The following is a 23,673-nucleotide window of genomic DNA, read 5'->3' as shown; positions in this document are numbered from 1 at the left end:
GGCTGACATTACAGTGTGCATATGAACTCAGTGTCAGAAATTTAAGAGCTCTCATATCAACACTCTTTCAAACTTTCGTAACTTTCGTAACTTCTAAGATTGCTTGCAACATGTCACCATAAAAACAGTCAAATTCAGGGCTAAAACTAACACTTCTTTTCATTAGAGATACATCCATTTGTTTTTTTAATTGATTGATCATCTATTAGTTTATTAAGAGCCCAAAGTGATGTCGGCAAAATGGTCAAAGAACCAAAAATGTTCTATTTAAAAAAGATAGGGCAAGTCCTGAATTTTTTTTAAGCTGCAACCAGTAAACATTTGGTATTTTTAGTAAATAAATATTAATCATTTACTTATCATGACCAAAATTATTGACATTCAGTAATTACTATGTTATTCTATTGACCAAGGATGCTGGCTGACACAGTATTAGTTTTATGTCTTTTATTGTGATTTGTGTCTGTGTATGTACTGTACTACAGCCTCTCTGACGACAATAAAGTTTTCTAAAGTAGACTTGATAGTTATAGCAATAGTCAAACTAAATGTACTGAACACTGGCACTGCTATTGGTAGCTTCAATCTGAAAACTGTAGTATGAGCTGCAGTAACCATGACTGGCTAAACCCTACAGCTCACACCAGCAAAACATAACAACAAACATATTCAAGAACGTTTGAACAGGTGGGTAGAAGCAAAGCACTGTCATGTACACACATACCCAGCCTTACATACACACACACACACACACAATTACAAACACAGGTGGATAGGCGGACAGACAGGTGTAACTGCCCTATCCATTCACCAGCTGTTGGGTATTATGCAAATTAGGTGTAGGTTTACAGAGTCAACAGAAAGCTAAAACAGTGTTGTACAGACATAACAGACACACACACACACACACACACACACACACACACACACACACACACAGTGTGGCTTTAAGGAGTTACTTTTACAGTTATTTTCATTGTTTTAAAAAATAACTAACAGGAATGATGAGAGCAGAGGATGAGATTTTCACCTCTCTGTCTCGTCTGTATGCCTGATCTTCTACCTCTCTGGGATTTTTCTGACAAAACAGAGGAGAGGGAGAGAAGAAAAGACATGCTGACCTCACTGTCAAGTTAGCTTCTTCAATTTACCTTTGACAAGAGTTGATACACCACATGGATCACACACAGACACACACATACTTTGTATTGTGGTGCTTGCATGTACAGACACACACAATAATCTCAATGTAACACTACCACAAAGCCTTTTAGAAAAACTAAAAATGGGGGGAAAAAATAAGAATACAATAATTATTAAAAATGAAAAGACTGTGAGTAAAATGTGAGAAGTGTCTTGAAAACCCGTTTCCCAACACGGAACTGACCCACATCTTTTTACAGCTCATAGTTTCGCACTGCGTATTCCAAATGTATTGTGTCTGTATTGTACTATCTCTGCCACTTCAGAATTTTATGGAATCAAACCCTGTTTTTAATGCTATTTATGGTCTGTCTTTTTTCAGCCATTACCAATGTACATTCTGTAATTACTGATACTGCTTTCCTTTACATCATTCAACAGGCCAACCATTAACATTAGGATTAACCAACATTACTGCAGCCTGCTGCTACTCGCAGTGTACAGCATGAAATCAAATCATGGTGTGATGGAAAAATGCCAGTTACTGTTTGACTTTTTTATAAAAAAAAATATGTTTTTGCTGCCCCAAGATTTGTGGGACTTGAAATATAAAACTGCATTTGCTGTAACCACCGTAACCATGGGTGTCATCAAGTCAACCGGGACTGAAATTTTAAGAATTAAGGTTTATTTACACAAATGATAATCAGTTTTAGTGTACACTATATTTGGAATATTTTCACCTCTTTACCTTGCTGTCAGACAGTCCTTTCCAACAGGGAACTGAAGCAGTTATCTCAAAGCCACCGGACTCCATTGAAAAAAACAGTAATTTTTCTGCAGAACACAGGAGTTGCTGGTCTACTGTGGCCTTGATTAGTTAGCTAAAATATGTTTTACTGACGCTGTGTAACCGTCAAACAGAGGCAGGTAGATGGCAAGCAGCCAAGAAAAAGATGATGAGAATAACGTTAATTACTCTGTTTATTCACCTGCTAACTTCTGGCAGCAACACAGCAACATGACCTGCTCTGTGCTGTTCTGCCAGGAGACGCAGTGACTTAAACTAACGGTGAGTGAGAAAGTATAAATACTACGTTATTTGTTAAGCTATGAGTAGCGAAAAACCCCGCTAGCCTCTAGGCTTATTTATACAATGTTTTGTCTGTGAACCTTGACAGTTATTATTGAGGTAAGATAAGTTTGCCTTCAGGGCTTTGAGGCAGGTACCCTTAAGTTTTAGTAAAAAAGATTATGGTTTGGGTTAAAATTAAAAAATTTCTTCCAGAAAGGCTGACTTATCTCATGTGCAGTTACAATTATTTACATAATTTATAAGTTGTTTTTATGTTTTATGGCCAAAGCAAAAAGAAAAAGGGGTGGCAGCTTCTTCTGCAACAGACTGTGTTAAACGGGCATTTAATATAATCTCATATCCATCGCAACCCAAGTTGAATCAAACTGAAATTGTATCCTGGCAGAATCTGTGATACTGGCAAATATTGTATTGTCCAAGGAATCGATATAATATTGTATCATGATGAAACTAGCTATTTATACCCCTAACATGTACCATGTTTATCATGTTGCCTGTGTGAAATCTACTTGCTTATGAAATACACCTTATCAGAGCCAGTCCTACATAATACCTGTCGCACTGCTTGCCGCTGTTTGGAGATCAGATAGACTCAGACACAATACCTGCTACCTCATGTGTTGCATGCATCCATTTAAGCAGGTTTCCCTGCCCTTGCTGCTATGTAACACCCCTCACACCAGCACAACCTAATGGAGCACACCCAGTGTGACCACCTGCCCCTACCCTTATCAAAACCATCTTAACCTGCTTAATGTCACTGGATGGTCAAGTCAAGTTATAAGGTTTTATCATTGGCATCAACAATAACTGTACATCACAAAAAAGGTTACACACTAACTTTTTAAGAACTACTTTGACACAGATACATATTGCCAAGTACACTGACAAATCTCATCTTAAACTGAATCAGGCTTCAAAATAGAGTCGTTTGTAGATGGTAAGCTAAGTGGCTAATGTGTTCCTGCTATCCCTAGGACAAATACAGCTCTCTGGCTACAGTAAGTACCATCAGAGAAGAGCAGAGATAAGAGGGACAGAGGACAGAGAAAAAACCCATAAGGGAGAAAGAGTGATGATTTCTTTTCAGTAAGCGCTCAGTGTGAGAGGCAGAGTGGAACATATTACACTCTTCATCAGACCTGAGAGGAACAGACAGAGAGACAGACAGCCAGCCAGACAGAGAGAGAGGCTCTATGAAGGGATCAGAGTGGCTGACAATGACGTAAGCTTCATGTATGCCAGGTCACTCAACACTCAACAGTTGTGATGCAGTTGGGATGAAATGACAACAATTTCATCCAAAACATTGAGAGTTTTGTTTTGTTGAGGGCATGGCCAGATCATGGCAAATGCATGTTGGCTTTCTCGTTAACAACTATAAGGTTTGATGGCATTAAGCTGCATCAGTGTTGGTGTTCATGCAACAGACTAAATTTCAGGGAAACACCACAGATTTGTTTGTGTAGTGGATTACTTGAGTCATAGCTGGTTTTCCATATAGAAAATGATTAAGTGTCTGGTTTCATTTATCACATTAGATTTTTTAGAAGAAGCCAAATCCATTTAAAAAGACTTTTGCTAAGCTTTTATGTCACCATTATAAACTATATAAAGATGGACAACATGTTTCCCTTTACCCTAACTGTAAAAAAAAATGAAGCCAGAATATCCCGGATACAGCCGCTGGCACTGGTGATGTCATTTGGAGCCAGAGTCTGTGCAGTAGCAATGTCTGTAGTTCCTGCCTGTACACCTGTCTGACCAGTGCAAGCAGCACCATGATCACAAGCACACCAACTGACACATATAACTGTCAACCGTGATGTCAGACCTCCTTTTCATAGCAATAAATAACTAATTAAAACCAAACTTATCTTGAATGGGTTCTTGTTCTTCCTTGGCCTTATTTACTTCCACCAAGTTTCATGAAAATCAGGTTGCTAGTTTTTCTATAATCCTGCTGACAAACAAACAATCCAAGCCCCAGTTTACAGCACACAGTGACAAAGGTTTTTTTTTTTGCCGTGCTGTCTTGTGGGCCTGCACGGCGGAGTGATACTGGCCAGAAAATAGTCCCAATTGATAGCAAGGTCTGACGTAATGCGGGGATGTTTTAAAATTATTGAAATAGTCTAACAAAACACATGCATACTTTTTTGTAGCTTAAAACCTTTTGGTTACGTGTCCCCTGTACATCTTCAGAACTACTTTTTCTCCGGTAAGCTACGGGCGATTTCTCAGAGCAGGAGGCTCGTTGAGAGTAGTGACACCGTCACATCAGAGCTACAGATGGTCAGCGTTTCACACAACTTCATGTCCAAAAACCTGAACTATCACTTTAAGTGAGAAACCCTCTCCATAAAATGTTATCTTATATGAAAAAAACAATACTCGCAAATGTTTGAAAAAGCAATAATATTGTATGGTGTCCAAAGTATTGTGATAATATTGTGTCGTGAAGCCTCAGATGATTCCTACCCTGAGTAGTTACTAGCTTTTCTCCCACAATTCTGACTTGTGTAACGTGCTGGCTGGTGTGTTAGCTGGGCTCTAGTATGATGCATGTCTGTTTCACATCCTGTGATCATCCTTGGGTGGAATTTGTTTAACAGATGAGGTGCTGTTTTACCACCCTGTTGACTGAAACATGCTTTAACACCCTAAAAACACTGCTGTCATATTTTCCATCATAGAGATATAAGATCATGTAAGTCACAGCCAGTGCTGAGGCAGAGTATACGTGTAAATTAGTTTTCCATTTTAAAAATAAATCAGGGTTCAGTGGGTCACAGCTGAGGCAGCACCGCCACCTCCTTCTGAGTCAGGAAAAACCCTCTCATCATTACACTGGGGCTTTTCCTGAAAAAGGTGTTGTTTTGGGTGTTTTAGTCTTTCACTTTACATGTACCGGTAAAAGCCCCAAAGGAGAGACAAACAAAGTATCTATGTTTTAAGATATGATTAACAAAGCTGCAATGGTTCAATTAATCGACTAGTTGATTGACAAAAAATGAATCGTACCAGTCATTTCCAAGAAAAACTGCCAAACGTTCTCTCTTGTCAGCTTCTCAAATGTGATAGTTTGCTGTTTTTCTTTGTCATAAATAACAGTTAATTCAATATTTTTAGGTTTCAGACCATTAGTTGGAAAAAACAAGCAAACTGAAGACATCGCCGTGGGCCCGGAGAAATTGTAAATGCCATTTTTTCAAACATGTTTTTAACATTTCACAGACTAAATGATGAAATAATTAATTTGAGAAAATAATTGGCAAATTTATCAATAATGAATATAAAAGTTAAAGGAAAAACCGAGTATTGCTGCCTTTCAAATAAGCACTTTTACAGTATGTGTCGTGAATGTGTTGCAAACCTTACAGTGAGAGAAGTATAAAGAATAGCAAGGTTTGTAGTCAAACCAAATTACACCCTCTCTCTCTCCTCTTCATGCCTCTGTCTCTCACTCTCTCATCTCTGCTGCTCCTGTGCGCGTGTGTGTGTGTGTGTGTGTGTGTGTGTGTGTGTGTGTGTGTGTGTGTGTGTGTGTGTGTGTTTGTGTGGGTAAAGCAATGGTTTGAATAACAAGCAGCCAGCTAAGTGGGTCAGGGTCGGAGGAAGGGGGGAGAAAGGGGGAGAGAGAGACTATTAGGATGACAGACAAGGACAAAGGAAAAGAGAGAAATACAGTGCATTGAGGAAAAAGGGAGCAGCACAAGGAAGTGAGAGAAGGAGAGGTTGGGAGAAATGAAATGTAAAGGATAAGATGAGGAGATGGAGAAGGCTGTAAAGAGGGGGAGAGAGTGATGTGGAGTTAGGTAGGGGGTAACATGTAAATTGGATGAGTGCGATGTTACACCTTGTGACCCTCAGCTAATATTCTGTTAAAATTGGAAATATTCATTCGGGATTTTAAAAATAATAATACAAAAGGCAATCATAAATGTTTATATAAAGTAGTAATTCTGCTGTTAAAGAAAATATCTGACCTCACTGCTGAAAAGAAAGATTTTTTAAGCATAAAATTATAAATCTGATTGAACTATAACTAAAATAGAATATGGAATACAGATGTTAAATGTGTAATGTGCTGTAATAAAATTTCTGTGGTCTATAACCATGACAGCAAAATGTTTGCAGTGTTGGGTTTGACTTCCTCTTCAAATAAAGTCAGTACCATAGACGGAAACATGACGTCTCCTCGGGGATGTGAGGCCATCTTTGTGTAAATGTGTCAAAAAGACACAGTCAAATTGCTGGCGACCATTTTTATCACCCATGGGTTTGGGTGGCGTGTGAAACTATTTGGCTGGACTGGACTGAATGGATTTCAGTTGACTCTAAACTGCATCAGGGGACATAAATCAAGTCTTTACAGTGAGAGATAGACGGAGAAAGAGAGTGGAAGACTAATGGTGACTGTGTGTTTGTGTGTCTGAGAGAGAGAGAGAGAGAGAGAGAGAGAGAGAGAGAGAGAGAGAGAAGGGAGATGCACACAGCTGTGGCAGTTCAGCTCAGCAATTGTTTATCTGTCTTATCACTGTCACCATGACAGCAATATAAACCAAGTTTTATTGGCTAAACTGTATTCACCCTGACTGTAAGTCTAGATTGTGTGAGCACAGAGGATCACTTTTGTGGTTATTTCTTACAAGTGTGTAAGAATACTTTCACTAAAGACAGACAGGATTTTAATTTCATCATTTATCAACTATCCTTGATTAAATTAGAACAGCTGAATGAATCTCTAGGTACTAAACTCGTTTTGGAGTTTCTCAAATATTTTCTATCCACCAGTGAATAATGAAGATTTGCTCTACTTTCTTATGAATTTGTTTCAGACAAAGCACTGCGTTGATGTCTTTTGACTGATTTACTTCACCATTTAGAGCTTGACATTAACGCCTGCCTGGGGCAAAATAAACTCTGTGTTCAGGCGAGTGAAATGCCTCATGCAGTCGTCCAATCCATAGACTGTAAAAACAATGGACATAGCTACAGTGATGTCACACATTTGTTTGTGGACTCCCATTTTGAAGCCTCGAGATCAGCATTTTGGTTCGTTTTCCCCTTAGTAATGAAAATGGTAGGGAAACACCAATGTTCAAATTCTTGGCTGATACCAATACTTGAAAATAACAATTTGGCTGATAACAACACCACTGTCTTTATGTTGTTTATTTAGTTTTTTTGTAATTTTTTTCCACTTTTTCTTTTTGCCAGGGAAACAAAGAAATCTACACTATAAACAATAACTACATTTTAACTACCTTTAAAAGAACACAAATTCAATCATACAAATTTATGGAGCAGCGTTTAATTTAAACTTTCACATGAAATTCCCTCTTTAATATCTGTCGGATATTTCCGTGAAAACATCAACAAATTCCTTCATCAAACTGCTGTATTAAATCAATTTCTCACCAAAAATCACATTTCACAAGATTACTTGAACACATCATGAGAACATTAGAGTTTACCTTTACCTTGTGCTAAGGCTGGGTATTGACACTGATTTCCTGAATCGATTCGATTCACAAGGTCACGGATTGGATGCTCGGTGCTGGATTTCTGATATAATTCCATGCAGTATCGATTCGATTAGGGATGTTTCACTTACAATACCAATTTAGCTTGAATATGAAAGAGATTCATAGAGAGCTAATGCTGTAAATGTACAAGGTATTGTTTTAAAAAAGACAGCATTCAGAACAGGATTTGGATTTCAAATATAACTAAATGTTGTTTCTAGAGCAGCGACAAGTACTCCAACAATATATACAATATCTCAATGGGAACACATCTAAAGTCTCAACAAAACACATCATGTTCCTGACATTAAACAGGCAACTGAGTGACGTTTAGAAAGAATGAATGCAGACATCAGTCAGCATCAGTCCTTCCTCCTGTCCTCATTCCTCCTCCCTCTGCTGTTGGATAAATCACTGCCTGCAGGTAACATTGCCTCTGGTAAAACTAAGCTAAACAGTTAGACCTGCTCAGTACCAGCAAGACTAACGGGGTTAAAGCTCATCCATCTGAGGGAAAAGGCATACTTTAAAAGATCGATCTTAGATGTTATAAATTGATATTGGTTCATTCAAATGAAGAGCCATTAGAGTTGGACGAAACAATTATTTTAACCCAGCCATACCTAATACCAATTTTTACCAAACGGAGCTTGAACGCATCATAATGTAACTCAATGCAACCTCTGTGAGCTGTTAATTGCAGACACCGGCTGCTAACAGCTAATGTTAACTAGCTCACCGCCTGCCAGTTTAAGCACAGAAACATTGTTCGTTGTAACGTTATCATGGAAACAACAGGCTGTGTCAACTGACATGACGATAATGAGTTTGCTTTCGTCCCCAACAGAAAGATCTCTGTTTGTCACAACCACGTTTTCTATTGTTCCCGGGGCAACAAGACGCCGCCTGCTACTAGCCATCTCTTCAAACAACAGTGAGATCACAGAACCCATGTACCAAACAATCATTGTACTCTTCTTGTACCTGCTTATTGATTTGAGTTTGTGGCTATTAGTCCGGAGCCCTGCTTCTTAATCTGCACAAAACTGACGTGACACAACAGGAAAACATTTGCCACTGCCCTCAGTGAATGTCATTTGCTGATAGGCTGATGCAGTGTACAAGGCGAATATCGTCCGATACCAATGTTCAGCCGATAAATTGGTGCATCCCTACAAAATAGCATTCATTGTGTAAATTAGAAATTACAGTATCCTGACATCACTACGTAATACAACTGCTGACACGTCTAAACGAATCCTTTTAACTGCTGATTCCTGACAGCAGGACTTGAACTGGACTCTGCAGCGCAAAGTTCTTTTTAGTCAAGTAACATTTCTGTAAATGAAACCTGCCCACAAACAGAGCAAAACATGTAGGATTATACAGTAATTTGGGGGTGTAATTTATGATATTGATCATATACCACAAAATTTCACCTACTCACAAACAGGTGGCATTCAAGTAAGACAAGCATTGACGGCGAGGTTGTGAAACAGGTTTGCTAAATCCGACTTACACCTGTACAAGCGTATAAAAATTAATAAGAAGTAGCAGATAAATCACAGATTAGCAGACAGCTTTGTTTAGGTTAAGTTTATAATAACACAAGGAAACAGTCAAAACAGACATGAGTTTCCACATCTCAAATGTGACTTGTTTATTTTATTCTATCCACAGCAATTAGCACTACACCACCACAGTTATCACTGTATGATTGTGAACAAAAGCTGAGGGCCGCAACAACTCCTGAATAATTCCTCAGGAACTGATCCAATTCTTCCACCACAAGTTAATTGATCCAAGTTATTGTCACTAATACTGTACACACACACACACACACACACACACACACACACACACACAGAACAATGCAGCAATGATTGCAGTATGTGATTTGATTGCAATATGTTTGTTTTGGAAACGAAATCCTAATAATTAGTCTCTTCTGGCAGCGCTCGATCTCCGCCCATCTGTTCCATTTGGCAGCCCTCCACCAACCAGGAGTCCCTCATCGCTCCGTCCCCATGATTCAACCAACTGAAACGCTTTCAGACACCGAAACACAAGCAACAGTGCTGAAAGTCACCCAATCATCAGCAGGCTGAAGGGGTAGGGAGGGGGGTCTGGCGAGGTGTTCAGTAGCAGGAATGGCAGCCAACATGGACAGACGGACAGACAGATTGACTGGTTGTGTTCTGATAGATAATTAGATGAGATGCCGACACTGTGGCCGGTTAGAAAACTGTAGGAGGGGACAATGGGAGTATGTGATACCGGGGAAGGGACCAAAGAATAAAATAAGATAATTTAAGATAAGATAGGATAAAAGATTTACATTTCCTTGTGATACATCACAAGAAAAATTCAAGCAGACGAGCTGAGAGCATTATGTTAAATACATGGCAGGCCATTTTAAATATACTGACAAATCCATTCCAATTAATTTTTGTAATCCTGACTGACAAAAACTGTTCTTTAAAAATGGCAGTACTGCTGTGAGGGTTTGTTGTAGAGTGGAAGATCCTGTTTATACCATGGCAACTTGCCAGTGATGGTAATATACAGTATGTTCTGTCAGCCAGCTGACAGTGTGGAGCAGATTTATTGTTACATGAACACTGAGGTTACCCTGCAGGTAAACACTAAGCCCCAAGTGTGATCATAATAAATTGTCACCCAAGGTGATTTAGAATCAGAGCTTACAGGTGGACTCAGGGAGCGAGGCAAGGTTTATGAAATGCTATATAAACAGGAGCAGTGTTTCAGGAGTGTTTCCAAATGAGTTGTAGCGCAGCAGCACAAAGGACAAAGGAATGGGCAGAAACTTCAATAGAACCTCTTTTAGTAAATGTTGCATGTGAAGCAAGGGCATAGGTTTCATTTTAACACTGGGGGGGACACAGGCTAGAAAACTTTGAGCATCAAACACTACATTTCCTGCATTCTGCTGAATTTTTATGCACCGATTTGTGCCTTTTCTTCTTCAGTTTTGATGTAAGTGTTTTTAAAAATACACTATGCAAAATTTTCCTAAAAAAAAAAAAAAAATGTACAGACTCACTTATGACCCACTCTCAGTGTGTGGAGGTGTATTTTTCCGCAGAAACTTTGCCCTCTGCCTGGATTTTCTTATTTTCTTTGTATTTTCTGCATTCAGGATGATTATGAGTATGTACCCCCACAGTGCTAAGGTGAAGTCGCAGCTACCTTGTGACTGACAAGTCACTACCATTGCAGCCTGCCAATCAGAACAGGCATAGCAATGCTACCCTCCCCTGTTTCACCCTCTCATCCAAATATGGCTCAAAACTACATGCACCAGTGCATATAACTTTCCAACTCAAGCATCGACTCTAGGATTTATGTAACTGAAATTTTTCACATGCTCTTGCACTAGGGGTGTAACGGTACACAAAAATCACGGTTCGGTACGTACCTCGGTACACAAGTCACGGTTCGGTTATTTTCGGTACAGTAATGAAAAAAATAGACAACTATTAAATATCTTTTACTTATTGGTAACCTTATTAAAACATACCACCACAGCAGTTAACTCTTTTTACCCAATTTTTGAATGAAACAAATATATATATAATCCTGCTTTTTCACATTGTTTGAATGAAAATAGAAATATTAAAGTGAAATATAAAATCCTGCTGTTTTTTTTAACACATTTTTTGAATGAAAAATATAAATATAAATTTCTGCTTAAACAGTTTTACTCAATTAAAATAAAAAGTATAGTGCAGCTGGTCAGCTTTAAAGCCTGCTCAGATTCAGTTTTACTAGGAACTTACTTAGCTTTCCCACTTTGTTAAAGTGCAGTAAACAAAACATGTTTATATCTAAAGTGCAGCTTAAACTCCAACTCCAATGGCGTTGGTTATTTCTTTAGCGCAATGGTCAGGGAAATGCTCTTTCTTTTTAAACGACGACGATATCGTAATTTGCACCAGATTGCTTTTCTAGTCGTGCCGGTTAACGTTCAAACTCGGGTGGTGTCGCTTTAGATGCGTTAGCATGTTAGACGTGTTTTCAAGTACATACCCGACCGCTGTTCTGCAGTGTCGGCACACTGCTTGTGTCTTGTCAACTTGTTTATTTCCATCTTTGTATTTTACCCTGAAACCAAAGTAGGGATGCACCGAAATGAAAATTTGTGGCCGAAGCCGAAGCCGAATAATATTAAACGCTTGGCCGAATACCGAGTACCAAATACAGAATATCATTGTTTAGTTTTTCATTAGTTTTTGCAGATGAACCCCCTCCAGATTAGTGTTGTCACGGTACCAAAATTGGGATCCACTGTGCGATACCAATGAAAATATCATGGTTCTGAGTAGTATCATGATACCACAGCGAAAATGAGGCAGATGTGCCTTTTATCATTTATGAAAAGATAAATCACTTTTCTATAATACATCACTGATATTTCAATGGAATAAATTACTTATTGACTTATTCATATTTCAAAAACAGCATCAATGAGTGATGAACATAGGGGGGATCAAAATAAAATAAAAAAATAGAATAAAAATCAACCAGCCACCCTCCTCCCCTGACAGTCCCTTCATAAGTAATGAACAGTCCCTAAAGTGCGGTGAGGTTTGTGGGCCGTTACTGCCGGAAAGAGAGAAATGTGAAAGGCTCGTTTCTCCTCTGACACATCACATACCTGTTCAGGTACTTCTGGGCAGTCATGACACCAAGAAGAGGACATTATTGGAACCGACTTCTCCGTCGCCCGGTAAGCCGATGGCGCCGTATTTGACAGGAATACATTAACGTTACTGTCTGTGTCTGTGACCCCCGTTCAACCCACAACCGATGGGATTCGCCTTTGGTTTCTGCTGCTGGTTGAAATCTGTAGGCTGCTCGCACAGCGTGCTGAATGATTTAAGCCTATTTTGCTCACTCAAAACTATTTTAAGTCGCAAATGCGAGTGCCGTGACGGGCGGTTCGCCACACTGCAGACATTTTATTCCACCCGTCAAGGCACGCCGTTTGACTGCGTTATCAAAACGCCGCTATTATTCAGCCTTGCTTTTAACTTATTCCACCGAATACCGAATGTGTGGGTTTTTTTTGCAATATTCGGCCGAATATATTTGGTTACTGGTTAACTAGATATTTTAAATGGTTCGGCTCGCAAAAACGGAATTAAAATAAAACTAAATAAAATAAAATAATATCCTGCGCCCAATAATTTGGTACAGGGTTGTGCCGAACCGAAAGTCGCGTACCGAACGGTTCGACACAAATACATGTACCGTTACGGCCCTATCTTGCACCATAATCTGTGCACACCGCACATCCATGTTCTCACGCAGGGAAGAACATGAAGTTTTGCTGAGCAAAAACAGGACACTTATAGTGCACACATACAGATGAGACAGTGCAACACATCTTAACAGCAGCACCATGTAAACTCTGCAATCAAGCCAGCTGTGGCCACCGCACTGAGGCGAAGTTAGTTTAAAGTTGGACATTCATCCTGAACCCAGCAGCACCCTCTCACTGAGTTTGACCCAATGTTTGCTGTAGGAGGACAATTAGCCCACTGTCAGGCTTTTATGTTCAACTGCTGGGGACTAACTGAGGGATTATCAATGTATTACAATAAATAACACAAAAATGATGTGTTTTTAATACATTCCTGCTGACTTGCTGATTTTAGTGAAAATCATAATTAAAAAATATACTTAATTGGTTGTAGGAAACTTATTTTCAATATTAATGTGTATTTTATTTATTTTACATACATATTTTAACAAAATACAATGGCAATTGTTTCAATAACTTCCATGAAATGTGTTCCAGTGACTCATATTTATATTTTTCAAAATATATCACTACACAGGACAAATCTTTATATGGGTTTTTAGTGCTTTTCAATTTTTTTTAAATAAATATTTTTATTTAAAAAAAAAAAATCATGATTTCATCCCCAATAACTTCCAGCATCCCATTTAATCTCAGTCATATTCACAAACAGCATTGAAGGCTGTTGTAATCATGAGAACTTAGAGGTCAATATCCAGTCCATAATATTAATTAATTAATTCATACCACAAACTTTGAGAGGTAAGTTACTCCCGCCCCACAGAAAATGAACAGCACCCAACTTGTGTCACGCTGTGTTCAGTGGATCTTCACTCACACAGCAGAAACCAGCATCTTTTCAGTTATGAGTATTATTTGAGATGATGATGAGACCAGAGCCACGCACATATCTGAGTGTAGATTAAAAGCCAAACTGCTCAATTAATACAGTCATTTGCATGATTTGAAAACAATTCATGACTATGGTAACCATTCTACCAAGTTTGAGTAGTGAACAGTTAGACCTTCAACCAGTGTTATAGTTCTTCCTGCTCTTGGTCACTTTTCTCACTGTGTCCTCTATTTGAAATTACTCTGTTTTATTTGTATTCCTTCAGTGCTTCTCTACATTTTTTTTAAAATCTCATCCTGTCCCCTGACTGCTTTTTGCTGCTCTCCTTCAATCTATATTCTCCTGTTCTTTACTAAAACCTACTTTGTTCCTCCCTGTTCGCTCTTCCTCTCTATTTGCTTTAGAAATACCTCACCCAGCTTTCACAATCATCATGTTTACATTAGGCCCTCTCTCCCTCAGTCCCTCTTGCACCCTTCCCGTCCTCTACTCTACCACTGATTCATCCCATCTCTTTTCGTCTCACTTTCTCTTGTTCTTTCTTTCACAAGCTGTAATTCAATAGTTATCTTTTTAAACTGTTTCACCACAAATACTTGTGTAATTTCACACAGATGCTGAAGTCACCCCATGATATTGCAATGTTACAATCAATAAACTTTTGTATCAAATGAATTGCTCCTATTCACATCTGTAGAGACTCATTACGAGCACTGTCATCCAATCAGAGCTTAGTGTGGCCCACTCACTTCTGTTCATCCAACCAGCCCTCCATGTGACTAAACTGTGCACGTGCATCTCAACAGCGACACTGAGTCTGAAACCTTCTTTATGGTAAATTGCTTTGTTAACAATGTTAGTAAAAGAAAAGGTAAGAGCCACCAAGTAAGGAAAAATACAACACACACAAAAAAAATATGCACCGCTATTTGTTATTTAGCACAATCTATCAAATGTCAGTGAAGAGTTTATAATACTCAAATCCTGTGATAATACAAAGGATAAAGTAAAACATTTTAAAATTGCACACATAAAAGATCAGTGAGTGATTCATTAGGCCAAAACAGAAAAAATTATAGAACTGAATATATAAATACAACACACACAAAAAAAATATGCACCGCTATTTGTTATTTAGCACAATCTATCAAATGTCAGTGAAGAGTTTATAATACTCAAATCCTGTGATAATACAAAGGATAAAGTAAAACATTTTAAAATTGCACACATAAAAGATCAGTGAGTGATTCATTAGGCCAAAACAGAAAAATTTATAGAACTGAATATACGTTACATGTTTTGAATCACCAACTGCTTCAGTAGAACAGATAGATACAGTGATTATAGAACAGTGATAATATTTTCATTTAATACAGCATGTGGTCGCCTGAAATAATTGTCACCATGTTTACCACCATCTTTAGACTATGACTCAACTATGACTACTGTTTTTCACTGAGTTTTCCAGACAGACCTTCCTCTGAGGTTTCACTAAAATGCTCTCTTGTTCAGTTGGACTGGTAGACCCCCACACTCGGCCTTAGCAATATGATGAGATTATTGTTCAACCAGGGCTGGACAATATGGCAAAAAAATATTTTCACACTTGTTTTTTCCATATTCATCAATATCAATACTTATCACGGTATCTAATTTGATCATGCTGCCAGTTTGAACAGTAAACTTAAGAATATAGTTTATTTAACATACAAAATAGAATAACAAACAATGTGCAAACATGGCATGGTTTAAAAGAATATGTTGAATGGCATCTGAATGTAAACATTTAACTTTGCTAATATGCTATCCGTCTGAACAAAACTAAACAAAAAACACAAAACAATAAAAGTTAGCTTGTCTTTTAACATATTGAAATAATGGTGTGGTAAATGGGATGGTACCTTTGAAAACTGAAACTGGCGGTCATCCAGAATTCATAGAACTCTAGTTGCATCAATAACTCTCGATTTGTTGGGTTTCCTGTCTTGATTTGCACCAACTATCCCCATATTTTGCCAACCATGTTTCTGCACTTTTGAGATAACCAAACCACTTTACAACTGACATGTTGTTTGTGTTTTTGTCAGCGAGAGAGGATAATGAGAGTTCACTTTCAGCATGTTAGTACAGTGACCTCTGTGGCTGTGTAAAACAAACCAGGTGTGGATTAAAAGGAGGCAGTAAGTTACAGCAGGCAGAATTTCTGCAAGTTTGTTTTCTGCTTGGTCAACTTGTGTTTGATAAATTGATAATTACTGTCTCCCTTTTGTTGTATTTATGGATAATGAGCATTGTTGTCTGTCAGCAGAAAGGCTGTTGTCGCGTTACAGATCATTTCATATCAAGTTCAAATGTCCAAAGTTTATCATTGTTATCAACATGAATTTTGTCTCGATCCCTGAGATCGTTTCATAGCCGAGCCCTATGTTTCAAACGACATTGGTTGGCCATGATAATGGTCATAACATGTCCACAATAACACAAAGATATTCGATTATGTAATGCATGTTATGAATTTTGCACTGTCAATCTTTTTCTCCTTTTCTCTTGCCTTCTCTATGCTTCACCGCATTGTTGTAACTTTGCGCCTCAAAAGAAACAGCATACTAGCATACTTCCGTTGCTGTACGTGATTACCCATTAAATCCTAACTTCAGCCGAAAAGATGTCCGTTCTTGTTAGCAAAAAGAATGCAAATACCCCACTTTGGCAATTCTTTGGTTTTAAACCAAACAAGAAAGAAGAGCCAGATAACATAACTAAGTAATTTGTAAGCTGTGCAATAAACAAATTGGGACTAAAAATGGAAACACCACAAATCTCCCATTTTAAAAATAACCATCCAACGGAATATGCAAGGGTGACACTGACTCTGTCCACAAAGAGCAGCCAGACCAAAACTCCGACCATGGTAAGCAATTAACCTTCCCTCATTGAATATAAATGTGACGGTAAACGATGGCGAGGGCAGTTAATCTTGTTATTGAGTAAAAATTACCTCACCAGCTGATTGGGCTGATTTATCAATCTCAGCATTCCTTTTGTAAAATAGAACTTATTGCCTATACAGTGTGGGTCTATGTGTATTGCAACATATATGTCTCCAGCCCATAGATATTTACATCTACGTGGGTCTATCTTCAGCATTTTTTTTAAATGATAATTTCGGAAATTGTAGTTTTTTTCTGAAAGCAATATCCTTAGTGGGGGAATATCAATATCGCCCAACCCCACCTAGGATCAACTATCACTGTATCTGTCACGAAATTCAAATAACTTAAGTCATTTGAATGGTAGAGCATATCGAAGGCGGTACACAGCTTGGATCTGGTCTGGGAGGCTCATAACTATAGAAAGGTTTAATCATGCACATGCGGATGTTATTTATATAAATCTATATATGAATTTCATTTTTGTGAGACAGGGTCAATTTAATTCATAATTAGGTTCATAGGTGTCAGTACAGTACATTACACAATTTTTACCGCGATCGCAGAGGATCTTGAGAGCCACCTTGGGTTGGAGGTGAGTCGGCAGGTAGTCTGCCACGATGAGTCCTCATGTGTGAACAAGCCTACGAGCAAGTCACCCCCTCGTCTGTGACTGGGACTGGATATCTGGCATGCTAGAAAACTGGAGAAGTCTGACACGACCGACAAAGAGCATCAGCCAATGAGAGGCAGGATACGTCCCACGTCAGCATGCCGGAGGACGGAAGAAATGTGAGCAGGACAAGCTGAAGGGTTGCCAGGTCTGCTTATTAGCCCCGACTTTGGGCTTGTATTTTTGTAAAGTCGCTTACAAATAGTGGCAGTCGCGGGTTGGGGTTTTTTGGGCTTGTTTCTTAAGTGGAGTTGCTTATTTGGGCTTGTTCTCTAAACGTCGCCTTTCTCTATATATATCCGTCGCCCTGGTTGCTTGTAGCCCTGGTTGCTTGTTTCTCTCCCGAGATCTGGCAACACCGACAAGCCGGCAAGCAACAACAACAATGGCGGCATCCACAGGATCACGGGGAGCGCGTTGTGTTTGGACCCAGGCCATGGAGGCAGATCTGATTCAACACTGGAAAGAACATCCATGCCTTTACGATGTGTTGTCTCTAAGTTAAAAAACGTAGTTTAGTGACGTTACCACGTTATCTGGGGCTCTGTCTGCGAGGGCTCGGTGGAGAAATCTTGTGGTGTGCACACAGGTCATAACGCAGTTGGCGAGACTCCCCATGACAGAAACACATATCGCCAGGTATGAACACTCAAAAGACTACGATAGTCTCCGTGATGCATTTTGCGGGGTGAAAATCGTGTAATGTGAACTAGCCTTAATGCAGTTCCTATAAGACTGGTACAGGGAATGTAAAAGATGCTGCTGAGGAAAACAAGAACTAAATATTATATTATATTAACTATTTTTTTCAGACTATCAAGTTATTTCTGGTTATAATGTTTTTTAATGATGCTTTTGTTCATCAACAGCTATAAGTCACAGTTTACCCACTATTTTCACCTAAAACAATCTGTTTTACAACACAATCAAATCATTATAGAGCCCATTTCAACGAGACAAAGAACAGATTTACATCTTCTGTTTACATACAAGTACAGATGAAAAATGAAAACAGTCTATCTCCTTTCTTAAAGGCTCCTCCAGATGCAGTGAAATAATAGAAACCTAAAATACAAGGTATTATAGCAATGCAATCTATTTTGAGTGACTGGGGGAAGAGCACAGCAAAGCTAAACTAATGTATATCTTATGTATCAACTACTTATGATAGTTCCTGGTTAAGGACACACTATGTTGTGAAATAATACCTTTTCAGAGGTAACTGTGAAGAGAATTTTCTCTATTTATTTGAAATGGAGAATGTAGACCACCACTGGTATTATGTCTTTAAATGCACACATCTGTAGGACCCACCTCTCTCTTCTCTCTCTTTCTTACACACACACACAGCCACTGCCTCTCTCATTCTTTTTAACTCAACCTCTCTTTGCTCTCTTCCTCTTCTTTGTTTTTTCTCTCATTTTGTTTCTTCTGTGCTTCCTTCTTTCCTCTCCTACTTCCTGTCTCTCTCCCTCTTTACTCTGCTGTGCCTTTCTCTCTCCCTTTTTTACATACCCTCTCTCTCTTTCTCTCTCTGTTGTGTTCCCCCACACAGTAATATGATCTCTTCTATCAGGCCGACACAGCCGTGAATCAAAAGACACAGAGAGAGAAATATAGTACAAACCTTAGTGGCCCCACCCCCACTTCTCTCTTTCCCTCTCTCTCTCTCTCTCTCTCATCTGCAACATCCCTACCCCCAACAACCCTCTTCTCTCTCTCTTTCTCTCTCTCTCTCTCTCCCTCTCTCTCTCTTCAGTCCCTACCCCCAACCACACCACACCACACCACACAGCTCTCTCTCCCTCTCTCTCTACATCCCCAGCCTCTATCTTCTATCTCTCCCTCCCTCTTTCTGAAACAAATATGCTCACTGACAACAACACAAAGCAACACTGGATGATTCTGTGTGCAGAGCTTTTTTGCATATTATGTTAGATTCTGAGCTGAAAAGCAGCAGGTTGGCATACAGCACAGCGAGTGCAGTCATTAAACGTGACGGAAAATGCAGAGTGTTAAATAAAACACAGTAAATAGCTCATCAAGACACTGATGTGATATTCCATTCAAGCCCAATCAGCACATATTGAGGTCAGAGGTCACAGTCAGCTAGAAAACCAGCATGGAATGAAATGCTGTGCCTCAATTACAAACTACATAGTAGGGCTGGGCAGTATCAATATTATATCAAAATCATGATATGAGACTAGATATGGTCTTAGATTTTGGATATTGTGATATTGTGTTGTCTTTTCCTGGTTGTAAAAGCTACATTACAGTAAAGTGAGGTAATTTTCTGAACCAGACTGTTCTTGCTGCTCTATTATTTGCATTTAGCCACTCAGTCATTATATCCACATTACTGATGATTATTTATCAAAAATCAAATTGTGTAAATATTTTGTCAAAGTACACACAGCACAGTCAGCACTACAATATCGTGCAATATTGATATTGAGATAAAAAAATACTGTGATATTTGATTTCCTCCGTATGGCCCAACCCTTCTACATAGTAAATGTATAGAGTATCTACCACATAATAATGGTCACAATACTTCATCAGTCGTTTCTATCTTCAGAACAACAACAGCAATTACATATTACAACTGGACAGTTAAATGTTTTCTCACAGATTTAATTATTGTTTTCTGAGATCACTTTGGAGCGGTCTCTCCACAATCTTCATACAAGTTGTAGGTAGTGTCTCCATTTTCTTTGTAAATTGGATTGTAGAATTTAGTGATCATTGCGCATGTAACAAATAGCATATATTAACAGCAAACTCAAAACACACTACATGCCCAAATGTTGCTTAAAATTAGTACTTAATAATTAACCAAAGTTAGCACAGCAGTGGCACTTAGACGGGTGCTCACTAGCAGAGAGTCTGAGCGCAGTATTTCTGCTTAAAGCAAAGTTCTTGTAACCACAACATCACGCTATTGTTGCTGCAGGGTTTAACAGGAGAAAGGCAGCCTGTCAGTGACGCTGTGAGGGAACAGTTAATAAATGTGAGCAGGCAGGGCAGGATCAGACAACCGGCCTGTGAATAATCCGATCAATCATTAAATTGTACACCAGCCACTCAGTGATGACAGTGTATATTCTGACATCACTCAATCCACCAAGTCCATAACAAAGATAGATTATATTTTAAAAGCAGCCAGTATAAGAGAATAAAGTGGTCCCCCAAGTACTGTAAATGTTAATAACCCCTGGGCCAGCAGTGAATAGTAATAACAACTGGCTCAATTTTGGTCTCACAGTGCAAAAATAATGTAAGTGATAAACTATGAGCATGAATTGTAGTCAGCAAAGCTTCTTACCTGGATATTACATGCCTTCTTTTTGTATGAATATATGTCCTGCTGTGTGTCTGAGGTGAGTATTTGGATTATTTTCCTTTATATTCTTCAGCAACACAAATACATTTGCTTGTCATACCAACAAAGCTTACTGAAATATAAATTAAAAATTAAATTAAGACAGAGGACTCTGTATATGGAACAACTGCAGCTTGCCACAGTCTGACAAGTAAAACTAGTCCATTAAAGCAATTTTAAAAATGACATTTTAACATTGTTTTGTACTGATAATAGGAATGTATTTTTCTGCATTAATTAGTGGGAAAATGCTTTAATTGCCTTTTCCAACCAAAAGACAAAAAGAATGTGTTCCATTTTATTGTGCTAAGATTGAAGAGTAGTTAATAATCTGTCATTTACTCTAATAGCTGCACTCATCAGTTGTACATAGTTAAATAATTAAGCAATTCATCACTGTCAATGAGCATGGTCCCACTATGTGTTGTGTCTTAAAGTACCCAGACTCTGGAAGAAAATCACTTTGCACACAGACATAGATAGATATTCAGATGGATAGATAGATAGATAGATAGATAGATAGATACAATTTTGAGACCAGAGGATTCATTCATCCTGCTAAAGAGGAGTCTTACAGTAAGACACTGGATCCCTAGCAGCTCGAGCTTTCAGTTGTGACTCTGACCCTGACCTTTGACCTTGCTCTAAAGGGAGAAAGACAACAGAGCTTCCCAGACACCAATTAACTGATGTATCACAATACAGAAACAAGAGGCACTGCTGTGAACTCCAGAGAATATTAACTATTTTAAGCATACCAAAAGATAACAAGGCATGCTCCTCTAACTATGACTTGCCATGTAATCATTCTAACCACAACTCCTCTGGTGTACTTGTACTGCTGTGCATATTTAAACTTAATTACCTTTCAATTACCAGTGGTGCAGTTTTAATTAAAGGTGTCATTACATCACTGACAACAAACTGGGAGTAAAATTACAGCCAGTCTATCACCTAGTGAGTGAATGGATGTGAACACAATAAATGAGCAACACTAGAATGTAGTTACCTTCAATGTCTACCATAATAACTTGAGCCTAATAAAGCAATTAATTACCACTTAATTGGCAGGGCAAGACAGATGGATAAATGGAGAGAAGCGATGGCTAAGGTAATCACTGTAGCATCGCACAATGGTGTCTTTCATCTCCAGACAATGGGAAACACAAGTATGCAGTTTCCCTCTTTCCTTTCTTACCTTGTTGGTCCCAAAGGCCGGGTCAGGGTAGGAGAGTTGCCCCAGCCTGGTGTGGTCTGATGCGGCCAGGGGCTGAGGAGGAGGCGGGTAAACTGTTACATCCATGGCTGGAAATACATCCACTTCTCCCTCTGTCCTTCCCTTCGTCTTTCTTTCTTCTCTTATCGCTGTGAATGTCTGAAACCACTCAGACAAGCGTAATGTTTTTTACAAAGTTGGAAGGTTTTTGTCGAGTCCCTGAGGAACAGAGGAAAACACGGTCCAATAAAACAAGCGTCTTTTGGAAAATAACTGCAGGTGGTACAAAAAAACTCAGAACAATTCAAAAGTCTAAAGCAAGCTTATGAAGTCAGTGAAGTTTAGACTGATGCTCTCCTCTACACACCGGCTTTCATGCTCCAGTAACTGCCGCTGTGAGTAGCAAACTTCCCCGTAAACGCACTTCTTAAATACCTGGCGTTGAAAGCAAACGGTAATGGTGCACTTAAAAATGCGTTGTTTTCCCTCCTTTTTACGTTGTGTGTATCCAGTGGCGGTGTGCGCTTCGGACAGGGGACAGTGTAGGACCCCGGGTGTCCCTGGTCGGGACTGTGTCTTAATGCTCCTCCGTCGCTGGTGCTGCCGCGCGTGTGCTCGGTGCCGAGGCGCCTCGCGGACCAGTGATACAAAGAGCTCCCGAGTCAAGCGAGCACGAGTTAGACACAACAAACCCGGACGTACATTTCCCCACAAAATAAAAGCGCAGATTCTGTCACTTGTAAAAACAAAAGAATGGGGAAGACAAAACTAACACAACTTATTCAGACGTCCACGAGTCATCACATTAACTAGCTACATTAACAAACTTCAGCGGCGTTTGGTAAAAAAAAAAAAAAAAAAAAGAAAAACAAAACTGTAGCAAAAACCTCTTCGGCAAGCGCTTTTATTTTGTGAGTAATCGACACATCAGTTTGTGTCCACCTTGACAAGCTGGATCCAAAGATGCTGAACGGCAGAATGTGCTCCATCTAGAGGGGGAGAGAGTGTCAAAAGGTCCAGCCAGGTGTTTCTGTGGCCTAAAGAAACTCAATTGATTGAGTGAATGGGTGTTTTAATTATAGAGATGAGCAGCGTTGGGTGAAGTACCTTAAGGCCACACTTGAGTAAAGGTAAAGATATCTTACCAGAAAATGACATTGGTAGAAATTTAAGTCATCTATTAGAATATAACTCCAGTAAAAGTCTTAAGTATTCGTATTAAAAGAATTTCTTTTATATCAAATTTAATTATTTAAAGTAAACGATTATGATTATGACATCTACACCACCTTAAAAATGCAGCGTGCATTACACACACAAAACAAGGTCTTCTTCACAAACTTAAACGACTTAAAGAAAACCTTTGACCTTTCAGGGCTGACACACTGCAGTGAGTCAGTTACTGTGCTGGTACCAGTTACAAATCTTTATCTTCTTGAATCATTACTTGCCCTCTCTGCTGTGGGATGCCATTTTCTGCTCTCATCATTACGTCTGTCGTATTGTTGAGTGAAACGTAG

The 23,673-nt window shown here is 38.9% G+C and overlaps 1 protein-coding gene across 2 annotated transcripts in view; it reads right to left on the bottom strand.

Moving 5' to 3' along the window:
* The window catches only part of tox (thymocyte selection-associated high mobility group box), a 71,125-nt gene extending 48,332 nt beyond the window's left edge, over positions 1–22,793 (bottom strand). The window contains exons 1-2 of one of the 2 annotated variants that reach the window (XM_049598746.1): positions 22,521–22,793; positions 22,136–22,372 (exon numbers count right to left, since the gene is read on the bottom strand). In XM_049598746.1, the coding sequence (XP_049454703.1) occupies positions 22,136–22,240 (105 nt within the window). In that variant the 5' untranslated portion in view covers positions 22,241–22,372; positions 22,521–22,793. Of the gene's footprint in view, positions 1–22,135 lie in introns of both variants that reach the window. The other variant, XM_049598745.1, reaches the window with a different exon arrangement.
* Between the last annotated feature and the right edge of the window lie 880 nt (positions 22,794–23,673).

The sequence above is a fragment of the Epinephelus fuscoguttatus genome, linkage group LG15 (genome assembly GCF_011397635.1).
Source record: "Epinephelus fuscoguttatus linkage group LG15, E.fuscoguttatus.final_Chr_v1".
NCBI lineage: Eukaryota > Metazoa > Chordata > Actinopteri > Perciformes > Serranidae > Epinephelus > Epinephelus fuscoguttatus.
Note: the sequence above shows the minus strand (reverse complement) of the source record. Positions and strands in the feature narration are given on the sequence as shown.